The 21,195-nt window shown below is 40.9% G+C and overlaps 2 protein-coding genes across 5 annotated transcripts in view; one reads left to right on the top strand and one right to left on the bottom strand.

The window, feature by feature from the left end:
• Positions 1–208: 208 nt before the first annotated feature.
• Positions 209–16,644, top strand: u2surp (U2 snRNP-associated SURP domain containing). 4 transcript variants are annotated; one of them, XM_084048284.1, is made up of 26 exons: positions 209–259; positions 1,574–1,672; positions 2,556–2,670; positions 3,227–3,363; positions 3,469–3,539; positions 4,164–4,252; positions 4,406–4,441; positions 4,551–4,633; positions 4,856–5,021; positions 5,147–5,358; positions 6,348–6,391; positions 9,276–9,380; positions 9,736–9,802; positions 9,947–10,122; positions 10,279–10,441; positions 10,562–10,641; positions 10,768–10,855; positions 11,196–11,339; positions 11,438–11,627; positions 12,407–12,487; positions 12,624–12,675; positions 12,767–12,914; positions 13,257–13,367; positions 13,626–13,747; positions 15,510–15,698; positions 16,111–16,644. In XM_084048284.1, the coding sequence occupies exons 1-26, from the start codon at positions 215–217 to the stop codon at positions 16,247–16,249; spliced, it is 2,952 nt and encodes a 983-aa protein (XP_083904410.1). In that variant the 5' UTR covers positions 209–214; the 3' UTR covers positions 16,250–16,644. The 4 variants fall into 4 exon arrangements, with proteins under 4 accessions (XP_083904410.1, XP_083904411.1, XP_083904413.1 ...); XM_084048285.1 differs by lacking the exon at positions 4,406–4,441; XM_084048287.1 differs by lacking the exons at positions 209–259; positions 1,574–1,672; positions 2,556–2,670; ... (5 more) ...; positions 4,856–5,021; positions 6,348–6,391 and having other exon boundaries at positions 5,245–5,358.
• acad11 (acyl-CoA dehydrogenase family, member 11) overlaps positions 16,450–21,195 on the bottom strand; it is a 60,231-nt gene continuing 55,485 nt past the window's right edge. The window contains exon 20 of the mRNA XM_084048289.1: positions 16,450–17,010. Within this exon, the coding sequence (XP_083904415.1) occupies positions 16,896–17,010 (115 nt within the window). The 3' untranslated portion in view covers positions 16,450–16,895. The remainder of the gene's footprint in view (positions 17,011–21,195) is intronic.

Here is a 21,195-nt window from a genome sequence, read left to right as displayed (position 1 = left end):
CCATAGGCTTTCTTGGGTTTAAAATCCTCTTAGCAGACCTTAAATTGAACTGTACTTTCCTGTGCCTTTTTTTGCAAACTGCTAATAAAGTATTCATTCATTCTTTCAACCCCTAAAGATCGATGATTCTGCGTTCGGTTTGCTTGACTAGTGGGCGTCCGTCCGGTTCGTCAATAATTATCGGTGATCGACTTTTATTTCAGTGCAACAAAAGATGGCGGACCGAACGTCTGCTGGCTCTCAGAAAGCTAGCGCTAAGGTGAATTTATCTTCAACATTCGCACTTATCCTCCACTTATCTGACGTTACGTAGCGAACATTAGTGGCGTTGAGCTCTGTTAATGTCGACAATGTCCGCCTATGTTAGCCTTTCATTCAGACAAAGTTGAAACGGCAGCAAAGCAGCGCTCGAGCGGCCAAATGTTAGCGGCTACTTAGCCGCTAACATTTGGCCGCTCGAGCGCTGCCGCTAGCTCCTCGAGCCACACTAGCTCAACTAAGCTAAGCTAACGCTCTCGCAGCCAGGCCATACAGTCCAACCCACACTGCATGTTAAGTAACCCAACTAGAAAGTCACATTTTCCCACATAGTCTACTAACTGGGGAGCGTGTGACTTAGTAGATGTGTTAGTGGGTATTTTGTTTTGGGGTTTAAAACGTGACAAAATGTTTGTTATTGTGAATGTGAATGTTAAACTGCAGCGAACGTGTTCACAATAGTCAATGAATGCCATTGACCGCCAAGCAAGCAGCAGTTAGCTAGCTAGTAGCTAGGCCGCTGTCTGTGTGTGTGTGTGTGTGTGTGTGTGTGTGTGTGTGTGTCTGGATATGAGCTGCAGTCATGCTTTGTTTACATGCACACCTACTGCTGTCTATATCTGCAGTGGTGGAAGAAGTACTCGCATTTTATTATTTGCTTAAGTAGAAGTATCAATACTGTAATGTAGAAATACAAGTAGAAGTCAGGTGATCAAAATTTACTTGAGTAAATGTACAAAAGTATTGGCATCAAAATGTACTTAAAAGTACCTAAAGTAGAAAGTACTCATTATGCAGAATGTCCCCATTTCACGAGTTTTCAAAATGTGTAAAATGTTTTTTTTTGTTGTTGAAAATAGCAGATCTACAAGCTCACAATGTGATACATTGTGAGCTTGTAGATTGGCTATTTTCAAATGGCAGAAATGTATATAGGGCTCAAGTGGGTAATGTATGTTTTTTAATAATAATCAAAATCTACAAAGTAACTAGTAACAACATTTTTCAAATAATTGTACTTAAGTACAGTACTTGAGTAAATATACTTACTTAGTTACTTTACACCACTGGATGCATACCTGCTGCTATATATCTGTATTAACAGTCAGCAACCATGCTGTTTACATGTATTGTATTATGGTGTTATTAAGGCTATGTCATGTTGATGAATTGAACACATAGGACCACATTAGAAACAAGTCCCCAGGACTTTTTTGTGTTGTCCTTTTTTAGCCCGAATGTCTGACTGTACCTCGTGCTGTTTACATTTCTGTCTAATAAAGTATTCATTCAATCAATCAATCAATCAATTCAGGCGCTGCTGGAGAGCAAACTCAAGTCCTTTAGCATTGGAAAGATGGCAGTTGCGAAGAGAACCCTGAGTAAAAAGGAACAGGACGAAATAAAGAAAAAGGTAAGTCGTGTTGGAAATTGTACAATAAGCACATTTCAACAGTATCTATAATATTTACATGAGTTAAATATTGCTAAATCTTTTGGTCTGTTTTCCTTTAATCACTTAAAGGTAGGGTAAGTGATATTGTTTTGTTAAATAAATGTTAAATAGCTCGATATTCTGATTGTACTCATTGCCATATAGTGTTTGTTCAGTAACAGGAGTCTCCCTGTCTCCCCAGCTTTTTAGAAAACTTAGAAATGCATTTTCAGGTCAGGATACCAATTTGATCCAATCAGGATAGAGAACTCACACAGGATGCAGGATAAACAAGTGAAATTGGAAGCGATGACAAAGAAATGAGTAGACACAATTGAAACTAGAATAGTATAACATTGGAGCTGATGAATGGGTACTCTCTCCTGATTGGCTGAAATTTGGCCGCCCACCTGAAAATGTATTATCTGTTTTTTAAAGAGATGGAGAGACCACAAACACTCAATAGCAATGATTACTATCAGAATATAGTGCTTTTACCTCTTAACAAAACACATTTTGTTTTAACTACAAAATATCACTTGCCCTACCTTTTTAAATCCTCTATTCTCAGTAAAACCCACCTTGGGTACTTGGACCAATTTTGTCCGCCTACACTGCTGGGTTTCAAGTGGTTAACCACTTGAACCCCAGCATCCATATTCTGGCGGGAACATAAACCAGAAATAGCCGATCTACAAGCTCACACCGCGACACAGCGCAAGATGTGGTTTAGAAGTTAAAGTATAGACCCAACTCGGGTCCAATTTACAAAGTCTAGAGGTTTTATGTGGTTAAAATGCATCCCATTGTTGAAGCACATCACTTGCCTGTCAGAGGTTTTGATATTGGTGTCTGTGTGCAGGAGGATGAGCGTGCAGCGGCAGAGATTTATGAAGAGTTTCTTGCTGCCTTTGAGGGAGGAGCGGATGGCAAAGTCAAGGCCTTTGTCCGTGGTGGTATTGCAAATGCATCAAAAGGTAAAGGGCTTCTAAAGTTTAGGGGACGACACTTAGTCTCCATGGGGTATACTGTGTACCATACAGTCATGAAGCACAATCTCCGCTCATCTTACAATGCAAAATGTTAGTTGTTGTGTTATAGTTATGGAATGATAATGGTATTGATTATATAATTGTATGTATTTTCTGTACTGTAAACATATTGTTGCTGTCAGGTGGACTTTTCAGGGAATGGAAAAAAATAACCTGTGTATGGATCCAATATAGTTATTATGTAGTCACAAACTGTTGTTAATGTTTCATTGGTTAAATATTTATAAAGCGCATAGAGCCTTCATCACTTTCACTTTAAAAACGTTCAGAAATATCTAAAATAGACTTATAAGCTCACAATGTGACGAGTTGTGAGCTTATAGAGCTGATACTTTTGCATGACAATTTGTGTAGCAATGTAATGTATTGTATGCATGTTTTGTCTATTGCAACCATGTATGCATTTTATCACTTGTAAAACCAAACTTCCATTTTGTACAACAAAGATTTGACCTTGAAATTAATCTGTGTTTGCTTACAGAGGAAGCTGCAGCTGACGAGAAGAAAGGAAGGCTTTACAAGCCCAAGTCACGATTTGAAACCCAAACAAGTACAACAACAAAAAGTTTTTTGCCACTGGAAACCCCACCCCAGTTTTTACAATTGGATAAAAGACAAGTATGTCAAATCAGAACTTGCTGTCAGTACAAGTACTCTTGTTGCTAAATCAGTGAACAAGTGTATTTCCCCTTGCTCATGCTGGCTCCTATGTCCGTCTTTCAGACACCGAAGAAAGCCACCGAAAAGGAGAAAAAGAAGAGCAACCTGGAGCTTTTCAAAGAAGAACTTAAACAGTAAGCGTTGTCACATCTACACACTAGGTTGTACATGAATGCAAATTTTAGCATTATATATTGTTATGACCCCACGTTGTAATTGGCTGAGAGGCATTTTATTGAGTGCAAATATCAACCGATTTAGCACTCCAAAGGCACCCACCTTATTTATCTTAACTGTAACTTGGCAATGGCCAGCAGTTCCTAAAAATATGTTTTTTTCTTTCTCTGCCTTATAATCATGAATATTAAAATGAAACTGTGGTATAATGGAAATTATACACTCATGGTTATGTTATACAATCTAATCTACGACCACAGCACACCAGTGCCAATATCTCACATTGTAGCACTCCCTCTCATGCATAATATTGTTTATATATACTGTACCTGTTTATCCCATTGAGACCTGGAACGCATCTGTGTCACTTTAGATTTCTTTGGCTATTCAAAAATAGCAGATGTACAAGCTCATAGCGCGGCACCGAGTGCCGCGCTATGAGCTTGTAGATCTGCTATTTTTGAAAAATCTTGAAAAAAAAATGTTTCGATTTTTTTCAAAAAACTGTTAGGATTTAGATTTTTTTAAAGAATCGCCTCAGGTCTTAATGGGTTATATATACACGTTTTGCTGTCTTACAGAATACAGGAAGAAAGGGATGAAAGGCACAAGCTGAAAGGACGCGTCAGTCGCTTTGAACCTCTGTCTGGCACGGATGGGCGACGCTCGTGTAAGTCTTCACGCTGCATAAACGAACCATGTTCTATCTGGGACTAGCTCATAACCCAGTCCTCCACCTGCCATGCTGCTGTGCCCCCCCTTCCCACCCCGCTTTCGATTTGTCTCTGAAACAAAATTTATACTGCTTTTCTGCTTCTTTTAGCGGATGGTTCTTCAAGAAGAAACCGTCCGTCCAGTGGTAATTTTGACTTAATATAGTGGCTTTGAACATCTTCATCTTGCCAAGGCAGTGTATTGTTCCATCAGACAGCTTTAAGAAAAGCACGCTCTCCTGTCTGTCTCTGCAGTTTTGGATGACTCTGCACCGGGCTCCCATGATGTCGGCGACCCGTCCACCACTAACCTGTATCTGGGAAACATCAACCCACAGGTGAATTTGGGTTTCATAATGCACAATAAAATTTTTTATGGATGATAATGTGGAATAGAAGTTTATTTACGGCCCCTTGAATTAATAATTATAATGAGGGTCACTGCGAGCGCATTCTACCGAACCATAAAACCACTATTAAAACAGTGCATGGATTTTGTGAACAATTCCATAGCGGAACCTCCATGTGCAACACATCTTTGTGTCTGTGTTGTTTGATAGATGAATGAGGAGATGTTGTGTCAAGAGTTCGGCCGCTATGGCCCCCTGGCCAGTGTGAAGATCATGTGGCCCAGGACGGATGAGGAGAGGGCCCGGGAGAGGAACTGTGGCTTTGTGGCCTTCATGAACAGGAGGGATGCTGAGCGAGCACTCAAGAATCTAAATGGTACGAAGCTGTTCTCTTCTATACACATTCTTTTCCTACAAAACGTTTTTACTGCCCACATTTGTTATTGTATCTCTCCAATTAAATGAAATAATTTGTTCCTCCCCATTCCCTACTAACTACAGGAAAGATGATTATGAACTTTGAAATGAAGCTCGGATGGGGCAAAGGCGTGCCCATCCCACCACACCCCATCTACATCCCTCCTGCCATGATGGAGCACACGCTCCCTCCACCTCCCTCTGGCCTGCCCTTCAACGCACAGCCCCGCGAGAGGCTGAAGAACCCCAACGCCGCCCTTCTCCCTCCGCCCAAAAACAAGGAGGAGTTTGACAAGGTAACTCAGCACGACAGCCTAGGTTTATTAGTTATGGGTTGAGTCAGTGTTCATGTTGATGGTAAGCTGTTAGGTCTTTTTAAGTCGAGGTTTCTAGCTGTTAGATTCTGTATTGGCTTTGTATGCTGTTGACTGAACTACACTAGATGTGCGCTTGTACTCAAAGGGTGGGTTGAGTGGATTACTGTTAGTGTATGGGGATTGCTTAGTGCAACAGAGAGGTGTGTATGGTTAGTTCATCGATGGTAAGTATGTGTAATATAGGTTATTGTGGCCTGAGAATGGCTGATATTCCATACATTGCAGGTGTTCCATACACAGCCGTAGAATACTTCAACTGCTTTATTCATAGAACACTTCAAACTGCTTCATTAATTAAAATCAATTCCTGTGACTGGTGGTCAGCTCTTGCAATACAGTATAAAATCCCTTGGAAACAAATATTTTGTAAAAGAAAAGAAAAAAAACTTCTTTCAGTGAACGCATCAGTAATTACAAATTGCCAGGTGCGATTGGCCCGCACTAACTGCAATGCACCTGGCAATTTGTGATTTACATATGTGTTCATAAAAAACTGTATAAGAAGTGAATGCGGTCCACGTGAAGCTTGTGGAAAAGTGTTTAGCTTGGAAAAGATCTGACCATGAGTCGCAGCAATTACTGTAACTATTGGGTGAGTACACACAGAGCGTGACAAATTAGAATGCTGTGTTGTGAATCCCCCAAGAAATTGCATTGTGTGTCCCGTGGCTCTGTATGGAATACATGCAATGTATGGTATATTAGCCAGTCTATGGTTAGGGTATTATAAATGTTTAGAGTTTTGAGAGAAGGATGTATTGGCCATTTTATAAAACAGGGAAAAAAAGCAGTAAAGGAAAGTTGTTGTCTCTTTGCAGTTTTCAATGCATTTTTATATTTTTCACCTGTTGCCTTTTAACAATACTCACATATTCTATGTTTATTATCTGATGTGACTTCATATACAGACTCTGTCGCAAGCCATAGTCAAAGTGGTTATCCCAACAGAAAGGTACATGTTTTTCTTTTGTTTTAATTGGTGTAAAATCTTAGAAAAACAAAAACCCATAACAAAGCAAAAAGTCTGATCAGTTGGATCACTGCATGCTACAGGGGGCTGTTCTGTACGGGTGAGCAATAGTTGAGGCGAGTGTACACATGTCTGGTCAGGAATACACCCAGCTCTTTCACACTTAAAGCAGCACTATGTAGTTTGGGGTATCAGTGACCGCTTTGGACACAAATAACATGGCAGCCATGTCTTTGACTTCATTACCCAAGAGTCTCTGCAAGCATGTCCGGCGAGGACGCGCTGCGATTGGCCGGTCCCCCTGAGTCTATACATTTATGGAAGGATGATTGTTATTGCTTAAACATGTAACTTTATAATTTTGTGGGACATATGTTACAGTTGTTAAAAAGTTACATAGTGCCGCTTTAACACAAACACTATATATTAGGGCTGTCAACGAAAATTAAAAATGAAAAAAATCTAAAATAAGCAGGAATTTTAACATGATAATTAATGTTATGTAAAAAAAGAAAGCACCACCACTTGCTGTCTACTTTGTGACTTTGTTGTGTGGCCCTGGGCTACTGTAACCTTGCACAGCAGAGATCACAGTGCCATATGGCTGTGGCAGGTCGAGGCCGGTCCACTAAATGCATAAACAGGAACACTTTCATTGATTAAAAATGAAAATGTAGGTCAACCTGAAACGAGCAATCGTGTGATAATGATAACACAACCCAACTCGGCCTCAGAGAGTGAAATTTGCATGCTGGGCAATCAAAAAAAGCCCTGTATGATTGGAAATCATACAGGGCAGAACCATGTGAAGTCAATAACTTCACATGGTTCGAATATTATTATATTATGTAAATTTAGATAATTATTCTTCCATATTTATCACAGCATTGTTCAAGTGTTGAATATGTTGTATACATGTAGGCCTACTGTGCAACTTCAATATTAATTGCCGCTTTTATTTAAACCAGTACGAATATTACCTAACCTTATTAAAAATGAAGCTATTGAATAGCACATAAATTATGAATCATTCATTTGGTCTCACTCCGAGAGAACATGTTCTTGGCATCAGTGTTAATTTTGACAGCAAATTCTGATTCAGTCTTTTGAATAACACACCATTTAGTTTTAATCTTAGTCTAGCCTTAGTCGACTAAATATCAAAATGTTAGTCTTAGTCAACAAAATTAAATTAACACTGCCAGTGTTAATTTTGTCAGCAAATTCGGATTTAGTCTTTTGAATAATACACCCTTTAGTTTTAGTTATATTTTAGTCATCTGAAATTGTTTAGTGTTATTCGACTAAATATCAAAATCTTAGTCTTAGTCAACAAAATTAACACTGCTCGGCACCAACCGCGGTGCAGAGAAACAGTGAGCGAGTGAGTGTGTGCGTGGTCTGCCTTGTGGTCTGCACTGTGGTCTTTAAATTAAGTTTTATGACGTCTCAGGATTTTATTTGTTTAGACAGCAATGTCTAGGTATGTCAGATCCTTTAAAATACATGTTTATGTTTGAATAAATATACCTAAATGTATTTAAGTGGGTATATCTCATCATATTGGTTTAGCCTCTTGTGGTCATAAATGCACAAATATAAATATTTGAAAGGTTTGAACCTACGTTTAATTTTAGAAGGAACATTCAAATGTTGTTTTTGGCAAAGTTTGACAGCCCTAGCGTAGTACACACTGTTAAATGTAGGTCAGCTCATAATTGTGCATTGCTAAATGTCAACATAGTTGAATGTCAAGGTAGTGTTTTGTTTTTGAAAACAAGATCAAGATAAGATTTCTATATCACGATTACCCCTCCATATGTCCAAAACTCATACTACTTCGTCATAGTTTAACAGCTACATGGTGGTATCACACATTCATAGCCTAGTTGTTCTGAATCCATGTATACGAGATGCTGCTCTCTGACTATTGCTCATTCAGACTGTCCGCCCCCTTGGCCTCTGTCACTTCATCGGGGGCTCAGTAAACCTGGCCCCTGGCCACAAATCCAAACCGCCCATTATTTAGTCTATATGACCTTTGACATTGGCCTTGGTGAGCAGCACAAGTTGAACTGTCTGCAGCAGCGAGGGACCTGAAAAGCATCATGGGATGGATTGGGAAAGTATACAGAATTTTACACCGCCATTGGTACAGTCGGCTCCAATACAAGTAAATGTGATCTGTGTTGTCAAATGAAAGACATCCTTGTTTTGTTGGCCACTTTAGGCTAATTCTGTCCAACTCGCACCATACCGTATAGTTCCCCCCAGACCTCTCAAGGTCTCTGCGGAGCTGTAGTCATACCATTTGCACCGTCTTCAGTGCAAATTAAACCTGTTCACCAAATCCACCAGTAGATGTCCTGTTTAGCCTATTTAGGCCAACAATCCTATACTGCTTGGGTTCTTCACTTCACATAAGTCAGGAATGGAGAGTGGGCATTGAAAAGGTACTGTATTTGTGGACATTGTCTGTAAATACAGTCTCTCAGCAATGTCCCTCATATTCTCCCCCATCTTGTTCAGCTTCACTGTTCCCCATTCTTTGTAAATTCATCTTAGGCGGTAGATGCCTAGGAAAGGGGTCCAGGCAGGGCAGAAGAATTGACAATAAATTAGTTGTTATGCTTGGACTACATTTTATATCTTTTTAATTCTTAAGAATCCAGTTTTTAAGTTCTAGCATTGCAAAATAAGATCTCATAATGAAAGTATTTTATTTGTATTCTGTACCTTTTTTATGTTCTGTGTGTGTAAGTGTTAATAGGCCCAGAGGCATAGTCAAGGTTAACAGAAAGGTTTTGGGTATGAGTCGATTCCGGCTACTCTGAATCCGTTTGCTTTAACTGTGTTTTTCTTATAGGAATTTGCTCTCTCTCATCCACCGAATGATCGAGTTTGTGGTGCGTGAGGGCCCAATGTTTGAAGCTATGATTATGAACAGAGAAATCAACAACCCCATGTACAGGTGAGTGTGCTTTTATTGTGTAACGCTGCAGCTCATGTTTCTTTTATTATGCTGCGTTGACACTGACATCTACTACGCGACAGGCTACAAGTCCATTTGCACCTTTAACCATTTCCACTCACCTTCGTCAAAATTCCGGCTTGTAATGGGGTGAAAAGCAATAATTTAAGTCAAAGTTCCCTGTTCTTTATATTTCTTTTATATATTTTTTGCTCGTCGCTCTCACACACAGACGTACGCTTGATGACGACGAGCTGTCAACGAGCATTTGTATCTGCTAGTGTGAACGCAGCATTAATACAGGTTGTCATTTTTGGTTTTGCGAGGTATTGATTCCAGTCTTTTTATTTTCCAGGTTTCTATTTGAAAACCAGAGCCCAGCACATGTGTACTATCGGTGGAAGCTGTACTCCATATTACAGGTGTGTTATCCGTTAAAATATGCCAGTGCACATTCAGGCAAACATTCATACCAAGTTAGAAATGGATACTTGTATATTCCAGCCCAGCATGCATTGATTTGGTCTCGTAGACTAATTATTCCTCATGTGTCTCAACAAATACAGGGAGAAGCTCCAACCAAATGGCGCACAGAGGACTTCCGGATGTTTAAGAACGGGTCTTTCTGGCGCCCTCCCCCTCTGAACCCATACCTCCATGGTCCTTACGACGATGGAGAAGAAGGAGGAGGAGTAGAAGAGGATGAGGAGGATCCTAGCAAGAAAGGCTCCTTAAAAGAAGAGTACAGTCCTTTTTGTTATTATTGGCAAATACTTGTGTTGAAGCTAGTGTAGCTGTGTAGAATAGGGATGATCTGTATGTTTTTTTACACCACACATTCCTCTTCACTGTCATTTGGTGCTGCTTTTGCTTGACATCCCTCTCTCGTTCCGTGCAGCGAGCGTGATAAACTAGAGGAGATGCTGCGGGGTCTGACCCCCAGGAAGGGGGACATCGCAGAGGCCATGCTGTTTTGTCTCACTCATGCCGAAGCTGCAGAGGAGATAGTGGAGTGCATTACGGAGTCCCTCTCCATTCTTAAAACCCCCCTCCCAAAGAAGGCAAGACACTCCACCTTTAGTGTGATTTCTGCCGTGGTTTGATCAAGATTTATTACATGAATTATTTTAGATTTACAGCATTTAACCCAAGCTGAATAACATTCCCCTCCTTTGTTTCAGATTGCACGGTTATATCTGGTTTCAGATGTGTTGTATAACTCTTCAGCCAAAGTAGCTAATGCATCTTACTACAGAAAATTGTAAGTTATGAAAATGTTTGTCTTGAATTGCCCATGCTGTTTCCTACAGTACAAAGACGCACACGTATTGCACTTCCATCTAATTACCTCAAATGTAAACTCTTCTACCTGCCCTAACTTCTACAGTTTTGAGACCAAGCTCTGTCAGATCTTCGCAGACCTCAATTCAACGTACAAATCAATACAGGGTCACCTCCAGTCTGAGAACTTCAAGGTACCAGATACTAGGGCTGCGGCTATCAATTATCTTGGAAGAATCAACAATAAAAAATGTTTTTAAATAGTTTGATTAACTACTTAATCCCAGTTTTATGTCGAGTTACAGCAGTGTTGCATAACAATTGCTAACATAGTGATCTACAAGCTCACAATGCATCGCAAGCTTGTAGACATTTTAGCTATTATTTTTATAATCGATTAGTTCAGTTGACTATTGCACGCCTACCAGATATTCTCCAAATACTGATCAAAAGAACAAATATACACAATAATGAGCACAATGTCATTCCTTGTTTCTGACATTTGCTGTGGTGTTGTGTTCCTCTGCATTGCAGCAACGGGTAATGGCGTGTTTCCGGGCGTGGGAAGACTGGGCTGTTTACCCGGATCCCTTCCTCATCAAACTGCAGAACATCTTCCTGGGTCTAGTCAACATCGCAGCAGAAAAAGAGCCCCTGCCTCTACCCATTGTAGTGGAGGTCAGTAACCCTAACCTCACCTTTGTACACTCATTGTGCTTTCAAAGACTCCAGTCACTTACATCATAATTTGTGGGCTATGTTGTTGTTTGTTTAAGACTGAGCCAACAGAGGACATTGATGGAGCTCCCATTGGGGAGTTTGTAGACGGGGCTCCGCTGGAGGATGTAGATGGGATACCCATAGATGCAGCGATCATTGATGGTGCCCCCATCGATGGAGCCCCACTGGATGACCTGGATGGTGTCCCTATCAAGCCCATGGAGGAGGACATAGATGGAGTACCTTGTAAGTGGTGCTGAGACTAAGCTGCAGAAACCCCTGAGAAATGCAAATACATTTGAAACGCCACATTTCTTCTTCTCTATTTTGACCTTTGATCTATGACTAAGATGTCTGACCAACGGCATCAGATATTTTCCAAAACATACTTGAAAATGGATACATTTTAAAACACTGATCTCGCGCTGTAGTTTGCACTGGCATAACAGCTTTTAAAAAACGCTGGTGGCTGATTCTTATGTGATCCAAACTTCACAGTAACTGCACCTGTTTCATGTAACACTGATTAATTGCATCTGTGATGATTGTAATATGAGTCAAATGTTTGTTATTGTTTTTCATTATGTATGTATTTTATATGTTTTATATGCTGTTATCAGGGCGTCCTTGAAAAAGAGTGCTCGCTCTCAATGGGCTTCCCTGAATAAATAAAGGAAAAAGGAAAGGAGCCGAATATCCAATATTGTTGAGAAATGTATTTTAATGTCCACTATCTCCTTTGCAACAGTATTCTTGTCTCAGTACTTTGTATTCACAGCTGTTGTGCAACAGATTTAAGCAAGGACAACTGCCAAGGTTGCCAACTGTGCAGAAATCTGTGCATGCCCAAGTAGAAGATATCAATGTGTTTTTCTGTTCTGGCATTACAGCGACCTTGTAGGAAACAACCTGAAAAGGGATCAAAGTCGACATGGCCTTAGTAGTTCCTTAAAAACCCATGAAATGTGGTCATATATGCCCGACTCTAGTGTATGGAATTAAATAATGTATCTTCTTTTTTACAGTGGATCACTCCAAAGAGACAGCCTTCAAAGTAGCGCCCTCTAAGTGGGAGGCAGTGGATGAGGCCGAGTTGGAAGCTCAAGGTGAGACCTTAGCAATGATCTTTTCAATATCAAGATACCCCTGCATGCCATAACAATTTGAATTACAAAATGTATACATTTGTTGCCATCAATTGCATGTTTCTTGTGGTGCTCATTTTCGTCTTTGCCGATTCAGCCGTGACCACTTCAAAATGGGAGATATTTGAGCCACCAGAAGAAACAAAAAAGTGAGTTTAATTGCATTTTATTTTGAGTATTTTTCGGGTTTGCTGATAATCTGTTTTATCGTTTAAATAAACTTGACTTCATCCTCTGCAGGGATGAGGATGAGAGTGATGATGAGGACAGGAGTCCTCGCTCCGAGGATCCCCAGAGTTACTTCAACCCCATCAGAGACGACTCGGACACCAAGACCAAGTACTCTGAAATGAACGAAGAGAAACGCACCAAGCTGAGAGAGATCGAGGTAATGTCCTGTCCTGTTCCGAGTCTCCCGTATTGCACACACATGGGGTGGGCAAAAAGTAGGGTTGGGATCCTTTTAAGGCCAGTCCACACCAATGCAACTCCTTGCAACCATTATCCCCAAATGGCACCGCTCTGCAACTGGTCAGTCCAGACTGCTGCAATTTCTTGCAACTGGTTGTGACTAGTTGCATTGGTTTGGACTGGGCTTTAGGTTTATGATCTTAATGATTCCCTCTTAAAGGTCCGATTCCTTAACGGTTTCCAACCTTAGCCTAAAGCACCTTCCATACTTCCTCTAAAGCTTAACAGTAGTTGTTGTTTCTTTTTATTTCCACCCAAGGTTAAAGTCATGAAGTTCCAGGATGAGCTGGAGTCGGGGAAGAGGCCGAAGAAGGCAGGCCAGAGCATACAGGAACAAGTGGAACACTACAGGGACAAACTATTACAGAAGGTATCCACTCAGCCTGATACTATGTCTGTAGATCAGTGGTTCTCAACCTGTGTGCCGTGAGAATATTGCAAGTGGGCACCAAATAATTGGCAGAACACAAGGATTTTAAAGATAAAGTTTAAAGTATACTGTTAGTTCTGTTGTTCTGTTAGTTCTGTGGGCCCTGATCCAGAAAAGGTTGAGAACCACTGCTGTAGATGGTAACCAATCCACAAGCCATCTATCTCACAGTCATTTTACTGCGTCCCTCCCCTCCAGGAAAAAGAGAAGGAGAAACTTGAACGGGAGAAAGAGAGGGAGGAAAAGGAGAAGAAGAAGACGGAGACCCGCCTGAAAGAGCTGAAGAAGGAGAAAGAGGACACGCCGACCAGAAAAGAAAGGTTAGAGAAAAATGTTTGACTAAAAGGGGAAAAATGCACACAAACTAAGGTCTGTTTGTTAATATTTTATGGCAAAAAGAACCTGTCATATACTATAACATCTAAAATATGCCACAGTATAGTATGACATTTTAGGTGTCTGTGTGATATAGAGGTAAAATATTCCTGACAGTGGTGCACGTGGGACGATGGCAGTATGGTGTCCTTGTTGCTGCACTAGTGACTCCTACTGGTTGGGCGGGGCACCTGTGTAGCTTGCAGTGTTCATTTTGACAGCAAATTCTGATTTAGTCTTGTCTTTTGAATAACACACCATTTAGTCCTATTTTAGTCATCTGAAATTGTTTAGTCTTAGTCGACTAAACATCAAAATCTTAGTTGTTTAGTCTTAGTCAACAAAATGAACACTGGTAGCTTGGAGCGGTACTGGGGGAGATAGCATGATGAACTTCCACACGTGTTAAGCTCTCAGAGGATCATAACTGGTTGCCTGAAGCCCACCCCCGTGTCCTACCTGCCAGTCCTAGCGGGAATTGCCCCGGCCGGCCTCCGACGAGAGGCCGCTACCTTTGCACTTGCAAGGAAAGCCCAAGAACATGATTGGAATATCCTGCACGAAACAACAACTAAGGCAGGGCCCCCAAGCAGACTCAAGTCCCGTCACCCCTACAACAGGACAGCACAAGAGATGCTTGGTTCCATCCCTGAAGACCTATCTACAAGGGCATGCACCATCACATCCAAGTCGAGTCGAAGGAGAACATCTACCACGCCGGCATTGGACCCTACTGAACCGCCTCCGTACTGGGGTTGGTCGCTTCACATCGTCCATGAAGGAGTGGGGCCTGGCAGACAGCACAGTATGCGAGTGTGGCGAGCCTGAGAAGACTGCCGACCACATAATCACCACCTGTCCTCTGTACAGACCTCCTTCAGAGGCTGGCCTCTTCCAAGTGGGACCAGAGACGAGAGCGTGGCTTTGTGACACTGAGCTGGACATATGACGACGATACACGAAAGAAGAAGAAGCTGTCAAAGAAAAACTCACTGCAGCTGTTGACTCCATGCGTACTGGAGGAGGCATGTGGTTGTCTGCACCCTCCTAAGGACAACAGTGGGGGTTGGTGGTGACGGGGGTCCACAGTGCACATGGGGAATTGGCAATGACTAAATTGTAAGGGAAAAAACAAGCCAAAACAGTTCAAAATAAAATAATAGTATGTTTTCATGACATAGTATGTTTTTTTTGTTGATATATAGTATGACTTATTAGCGAGGCTGCACAACAAAAACAGACTAGGATATTTGTCAAAAGATAAATCAAGGTATTGAAAAGATCCCATGCCATGGTATGATGGCAACTCCCAAGAAGACAATGCAACAACAGTTAAAATGCCTATAAATCACTATTTTATTGAATGAAGACGAGCGTAATGTGTTTTTGACAACATGTCGAAACGCATTAAGCTTCTCTTCTTTCAATAAAAAAGTTCACTAAATCATTTCAACAGTGTCTTGCGAGTTGCTGTCATCCCATGACATCTTTTTAATGTAGTATGATTTTAATACAACAACTTGATTTAGTATGTTTCTGACGTAGCATGACTTCTTAATGGTTTTTCTTTATTTCTTCCCATATAATACAATAATACAAAAAATATTTTTTGATGACATGGAATTATAGCATGACAGCATGAATGTGTAGGAGTATGTTTTTTTTATGTTAGATTTTGACACACACGTCTCCTCCTCTGGTTGCCAGGAAACGACGTCACAGCGGGTCTCCCAGCCCGACGCGGAGCAGTACCAGACGAGGCCGTTCGACTTCGCCCCGCTCAGAGAGGTCCGAGCGCTCCGAGAGGTCTGAACGCTCCTACTCTAAAGACGTGGTGTCCTCTCGTTCCGCCCACAAAGACTCCCCTCGCGCCAGCAACAAAAAGTCCTCCAAGAGGTAAGACAGACCTGCTCAACGGTAGTCATGGAATCTGAAGTGGAGTTATGCTTACCTGAACACCAAAATGTAATTAAGCGTCAGACCGATATATTGGCCATTAATTCACTTTAACGACATCAGTGTTGGCAATTATGCAGCGGCGTCCCAATTTTGGGAATGTCATTATAGGAGAAAGAATGTGTAGGGCTTTTTTTCTTTTTGCATATAAGTGTTCTCAAATAGAAACTTCGACTAATCAAGTTTACCAAACTGATAGAAACATCTGAACTTTTTTTGACAAAAAAAAAACATTGGTAATAGGTGGTCTTGGACTCCAAAATCTTGAAATCCAAAATCAAGATCAGACCCAAAGATCTGGCGTTGGTCGGGCTGTAGTAGTAATTGGGATTTATTATGTTTGTTCTCTCAGGTCTCCCTCATCACCTCGCACACCCAAACGGTCCAGGAGGTCGCGGTCCAGGACGCCCAAGAAATCAACTAAGAAGTCCCGTTCCAAATCCAGGTCGCCACACCGGTCTCACAAAAAATCAAAGAAGAGCAAACACTGACTAATCACAACCCCTCCCTCAACTGTCCTCCAAGACCAGCCTATGTCCTTCCCTTCCGTTCTACTTCTCTGCACCGTGTTGTATAAAGATTGACTGGGTGGGCAGGCCGCCGGGGCCTGTCTGAATGTTTCAATGTGAAGAAAAGGGGAGAGTTTTGGTTGCCATGTTGAGTATGAAATGGATTGCTGTTTTATATTGTAAAAAAAAAAAAAAAGATATTGCGCCTGTGTGTCCTTCCTCCCATCATCGCCCAATGGAATTCATCCACATGGTAGACCACGCCTGTGCAGTGTGACGATGACTCTAGTCTTATATAATCATGCTGTCATTTTCTGTTTTTGTAGTTCACATTAAAAATAATTCCTAATAAAATGGGCTCATGTTTTGTAACAGCTCATCTGATCAATTCATTTGCTTCATGCACATAATCGTTTTAAATTCAATACCAGTATGAAAGTATTCTGGTGCTACAAATACAAATCGTAATGTTATAAAGTATTGTGATTTTACTATTGAAGTAGCTAGTGCTTAAACAAAAATAAGGATTTCTTTTCCAAATTTCTCAGATCAAGTAAGGCACTGAAATCATTACAGCAGATCCCAACATTGTGGTAAGTCTTTCCTGGGGCCTGAATGAACCATGACATCACAGCTTAGCCGGTGTCTTCCTCAGCTGATCTCTGAGCTCCAGACGAGCGATGGAGGACAGATGAACCTCATCTGGGCCGTCAGCGATGCGCAGGGTCCTCACATGGGCATACCTGACGATGGATGTTACAATGTTTACGTCAGTAGTCATGATGTGATGCAAAGTAATTGTAGCTCATATTTATATAGCGTTTTTCTAAACACAAAGTCGCTTTACATAGAAGAGAACGGAACCAACCTAAGAAAAAAAGTGCTAGATTAAGATCTAGTATGAATGTTCTGGAGGTACTTACATCTCTGCTATCGGGAAGTCTCCAGACACCTGCTCCTCCATACACCTGGATGGCACAGTCTACCACCTTACATGCCATCCAGGGGCCCGTTTCACGAAACCTGGATTAGGGATAAACCGGGTTTAATCGGCTATCCTGGCTTAAATTATCCAGGAATCTGTTTCACGAAAGATGAGTTAGCTCGGCATATTAATTTAGCCAGTAAACCTGGATATGTTTATCCATGATCCGGTTTCACGAAAGAAAATTGAAGCAATCCTGCCTTAGTTACCATGGCAATTTAGCTGTGAAGTTAGCCTGGTCCGGACCCAGCCTCCCGTGGACCCCCGCCCCCCAGTGGTCCCCCAGACCCCCGGCCTCCCGTGGACCCCCGGCCACATGGTGTCAACAACAAAGCACTGGTAGTCGGTACTCCTGGTTTCTGCTTGGAACAGGGTTCGATTCCCTGCAGCGCTGTGCTTACTGTTTAACCTTTGTCCTGTTGTGTATGTTTACATTAAATGTTAGCAATCAATTCATTGATTCATAATTCATAATACCTGAATGCACTTTTATTGTAATATACAGTATCAAGCAGATAGCCCTGTGATTACCTGTGATTACATCTTTAGCACATACTCCTATGTCATGGTGTATTAGTCGGCACTGTGGATTAATATTTCGATCGATCTGGGATGTTAAAATTGTGCAAAACTGTGGTCAATGAATTGCCTCTTCACTAGATTAAACGGTAGTCACTTATAACTGTTGAGACTCCTAGAGCTTAAAGACGTGTTGACATGGATAGCTTAATAACATCTCTGTGTTATAATGAAGTGAGTATGAGAATTATGTCATACAGTGCAGATTGTAGATCGGCTCTTTTAGGACATTTCTGAATGTACCGGTCGGGATTCGAACCCCAGTCTCCCGCATGGTAAGGCCAAACCACTATTATATAGCCTCTCCATTGAACAGGGGAGATGTTTGAAGATGTAGTAGTACTTTGGACTGTCTTGGCACTGTAATGGGCTATGGACTGATATACAGTACACCTAGAACCCCCATTCAAACTTAAAATGTTCATCTTACTGTGGACATGTTTGAGGAATCTTTGAAATGTTTCATAGTTTTAGAATTGTACTCCTTTAAAAGTTCAGAGATTTATAATGGAGGCCGATGGAATATTTTGGGACCCCAGTTTTCCCCCAGTTTAAATGTCCATTGCCATTGACAATGCATTGGGCGCTTAAAGTTAAATATTTCAAAAACTACAAATCATTTCAAAGTAAAACATCTCAAGGATGCGTGTCCACAGTAAGGTGGAATTTTTGAACTTTGAATGGAGTTTCTAGGTGAAAGTGTTTTTTTGAGGTCCCAAAATCTTCCATCGGCCAATTCTAAAACTATGAAACATTTCAAAGATTCCTTTTCAGGCAAACATGTCCACAGTAAGATGAACATTTTAAAGTTTGAATGGGGGTTCTAGGTGTAAGTAAAAAACAAAAAAGCAAGTCAAAATCACAAAGAGACATAATATGAGCACCTGAGAGATGGTGTAGGGTTCTAAAGAGTGCATTCTAAGCACAGAGGTTCCATGTTCAATTCCCAGTTGTCCCATCTTTCAGTATTGTAGTACTTTGACAAACTTTCGTTTCGGTAGTGACACAATGGTGAAAAAAAAAATGTACTAAGTCCAGAGCTCCACACTTAGTGATTTGGATTTAACTTTCGTTTTGGTAGTGACAAACTCTCTTCCAGTCCAGAGCTCGATGAATGTTAGGGACCAAAAAAAAAAGTCACTACAAAGTACTACCAATCAACTCTAAATTGCCTGAAACGTACTCCCAAGAGGTTTTTGGGGGGACGATTTTGGCCTCCACACTTAGTGATTTTTTCGGATTTAACTTTCGTTTCGGTAGTGACAAACTTTCGTTTCGGTAGTGACACAATGGTGAATTTTTTTTTTTACGAAGCCCAGAGCTCGATGAATGTTAGGGACCAAAAAAAAAGTCACTACAAAGTACTACCAATCAACTCTAAATTGCCTGAAACGTACTCCTAACAGGTTTTTGGGGGGACGATTTTGGCCTCCACACTTAGTGATTTTTTCGGATTTAACTTTTGTTTCGGTAGTGACACAATGGTGAAAAAAAAAATGTACTAAGTCCAGAGCTCGATGAATGTTAGGGACCAAAAAAAAAAGTCTCCACAAAGCAAAGTACTACCAATCAACTGAAACGTACTCCGAGGTTTTTGGGGGGACGATTTTGGCCTCCACACTTAGTGATTTTCGGATTTAAAGGCAGGCTTACAACTACATACTTACTCCTAGTAACCTCATTCATACTTTAAAATGTTCATCTTACTGTGGGCATGTTTGCCTGAAAAGGAATCTTTGAAATGTTGCATAGTTTTAGAATTGTACTCCTTTAAAAGTTCAGAGATTTATAATGGAGGCGGATGGAAGGTTTTGGGATCTCAAAAAAAAGCTTTCACCTAGAAACTCCATTCACAGTCCTAAAATTCCACCTTACTGTGGACATGAATGCTTGAGATTTTTTCTTTGAAATCATTTGTAGTTTTGGAGATATTTAACTTTAAGCGCCCCATGCATTGTTAATGCGGCAATGGACATTTAAAGGCAGGCTTACAACTACATACTTACGCCTATTAACCTCATTCATACTTTAAAATGTTCATCTTACTGTTGGAATGTTTGCCTGGAAAGGAATCTTTGAAATGTTGCATAGTTTTAGAATTGTACTCCTTTAAAAGTTCAGAGATTTATAATGGAGGCGGATGGAAGGTTTTGGGACCTCAAAAAAACACTTTCACCTAGAAACTCCATTCACAGTTCAAAAAATCCACCTTACTGTGGACATGCATCCTTGAGATGTTTTACTTTGAAATCATTTGTAGTTTTTGAAATATTTAACTTTAAGCGCCCAATGCATTGTCAATAGCAATGTATATTTAAAGGGAAAATGGTACAGACTTTTGCAGGATAAGTTGACAGAATAAGTGAGAACCTCTGTGGTGTAATGGTTTAGATACAGGACTTGTAACCAGAAGGTTACCGGTTCAAATCCAACCGGGACAGGTTTCCAACTATTACTCGACTCTTGCACGTTTATCTGATCTTTCACTGAAGAGCGTACAAGAGACCATAGAAAGTATGTACAATGGTGGAGCAGTGGTTAAGATTAAGGCCTTGCATACTGAAGGTCCTGAGCTCAAATCCCGCAAGGACATCTTTCTAACTTTTACTTGGGGCTTTTACCTTTGTCTAATCTTTAAGAAACTTAAACGCAAGTCAGCAGAACAGGTAAGGACCTCTGTGGTGCAGTGGTTTAGATACAGGACTTGCAACCAGAAGGATCCCGGTTCAAATCCAACCAGTTTATTTTCAAACCTTTACCCGACTCTTATACCTTTATCTGATCTTTCACTGAAGAGCGTGCAAGAGACCACAGAAAGTATGAACATCAAATTTCTCTTTTGGGCCTTGAGTCCCAAGACTCAAGACCCAAAAGAGTCTTGAGTCGAACGCATTAGATCCAAGTAGACATCAAATTTCTCTTTTGGGCCTTGAGTCTGGTGTCACTACCGAAACGGGTTAGGGTTAGGGTTTTTTCCGTTTCGGTAGTGACACAATGGTGTCACTACCGAAACGGAAAAAAAATGTTCCCCCAAAAACCTGTTAGGAGTACGTTTCAGGCAATTTAAAGTTGATTGGTAGTGACTTTTATTTTGGTCCCTAACATTCATCGAGCTCTGGACTTAGTAATTTTTTTTCCGTTTCGGTAGTGACACAATGGTGTCACTACCGAAACGGAAAAAAAATTGTTCCCCCAAAAACCTGTTAGGAGTACGTTTCAGGCAATTTAAAGTTGATTGGTAGTGACTTTTATTCGGTCCCTAACATTCATCGAGCTCTGGACTTTGTAATTTTTTATCCGTTTCGCTAGTGACACAATGGTGTCACTACCGAAACGAAAAAAAAAATTGTTCCCCCAAAAACCT

This window comes from Gymnoscopelus microlampas, assembly GCF_963454915.1.
Source record: "Gymnoscopelus microlampas genome assembly, chromosome: 22".
Lineage (NCBI taxonomy): Eukaryota > Metazoa > Chordata > Actinopteri > Myctophiformes > Myctophidae > Gymnoscopelus > Gymnoscopelus microlampas.
This window is presented reverse-complemented; position numbering and strand designations above follow the sequence as displayed.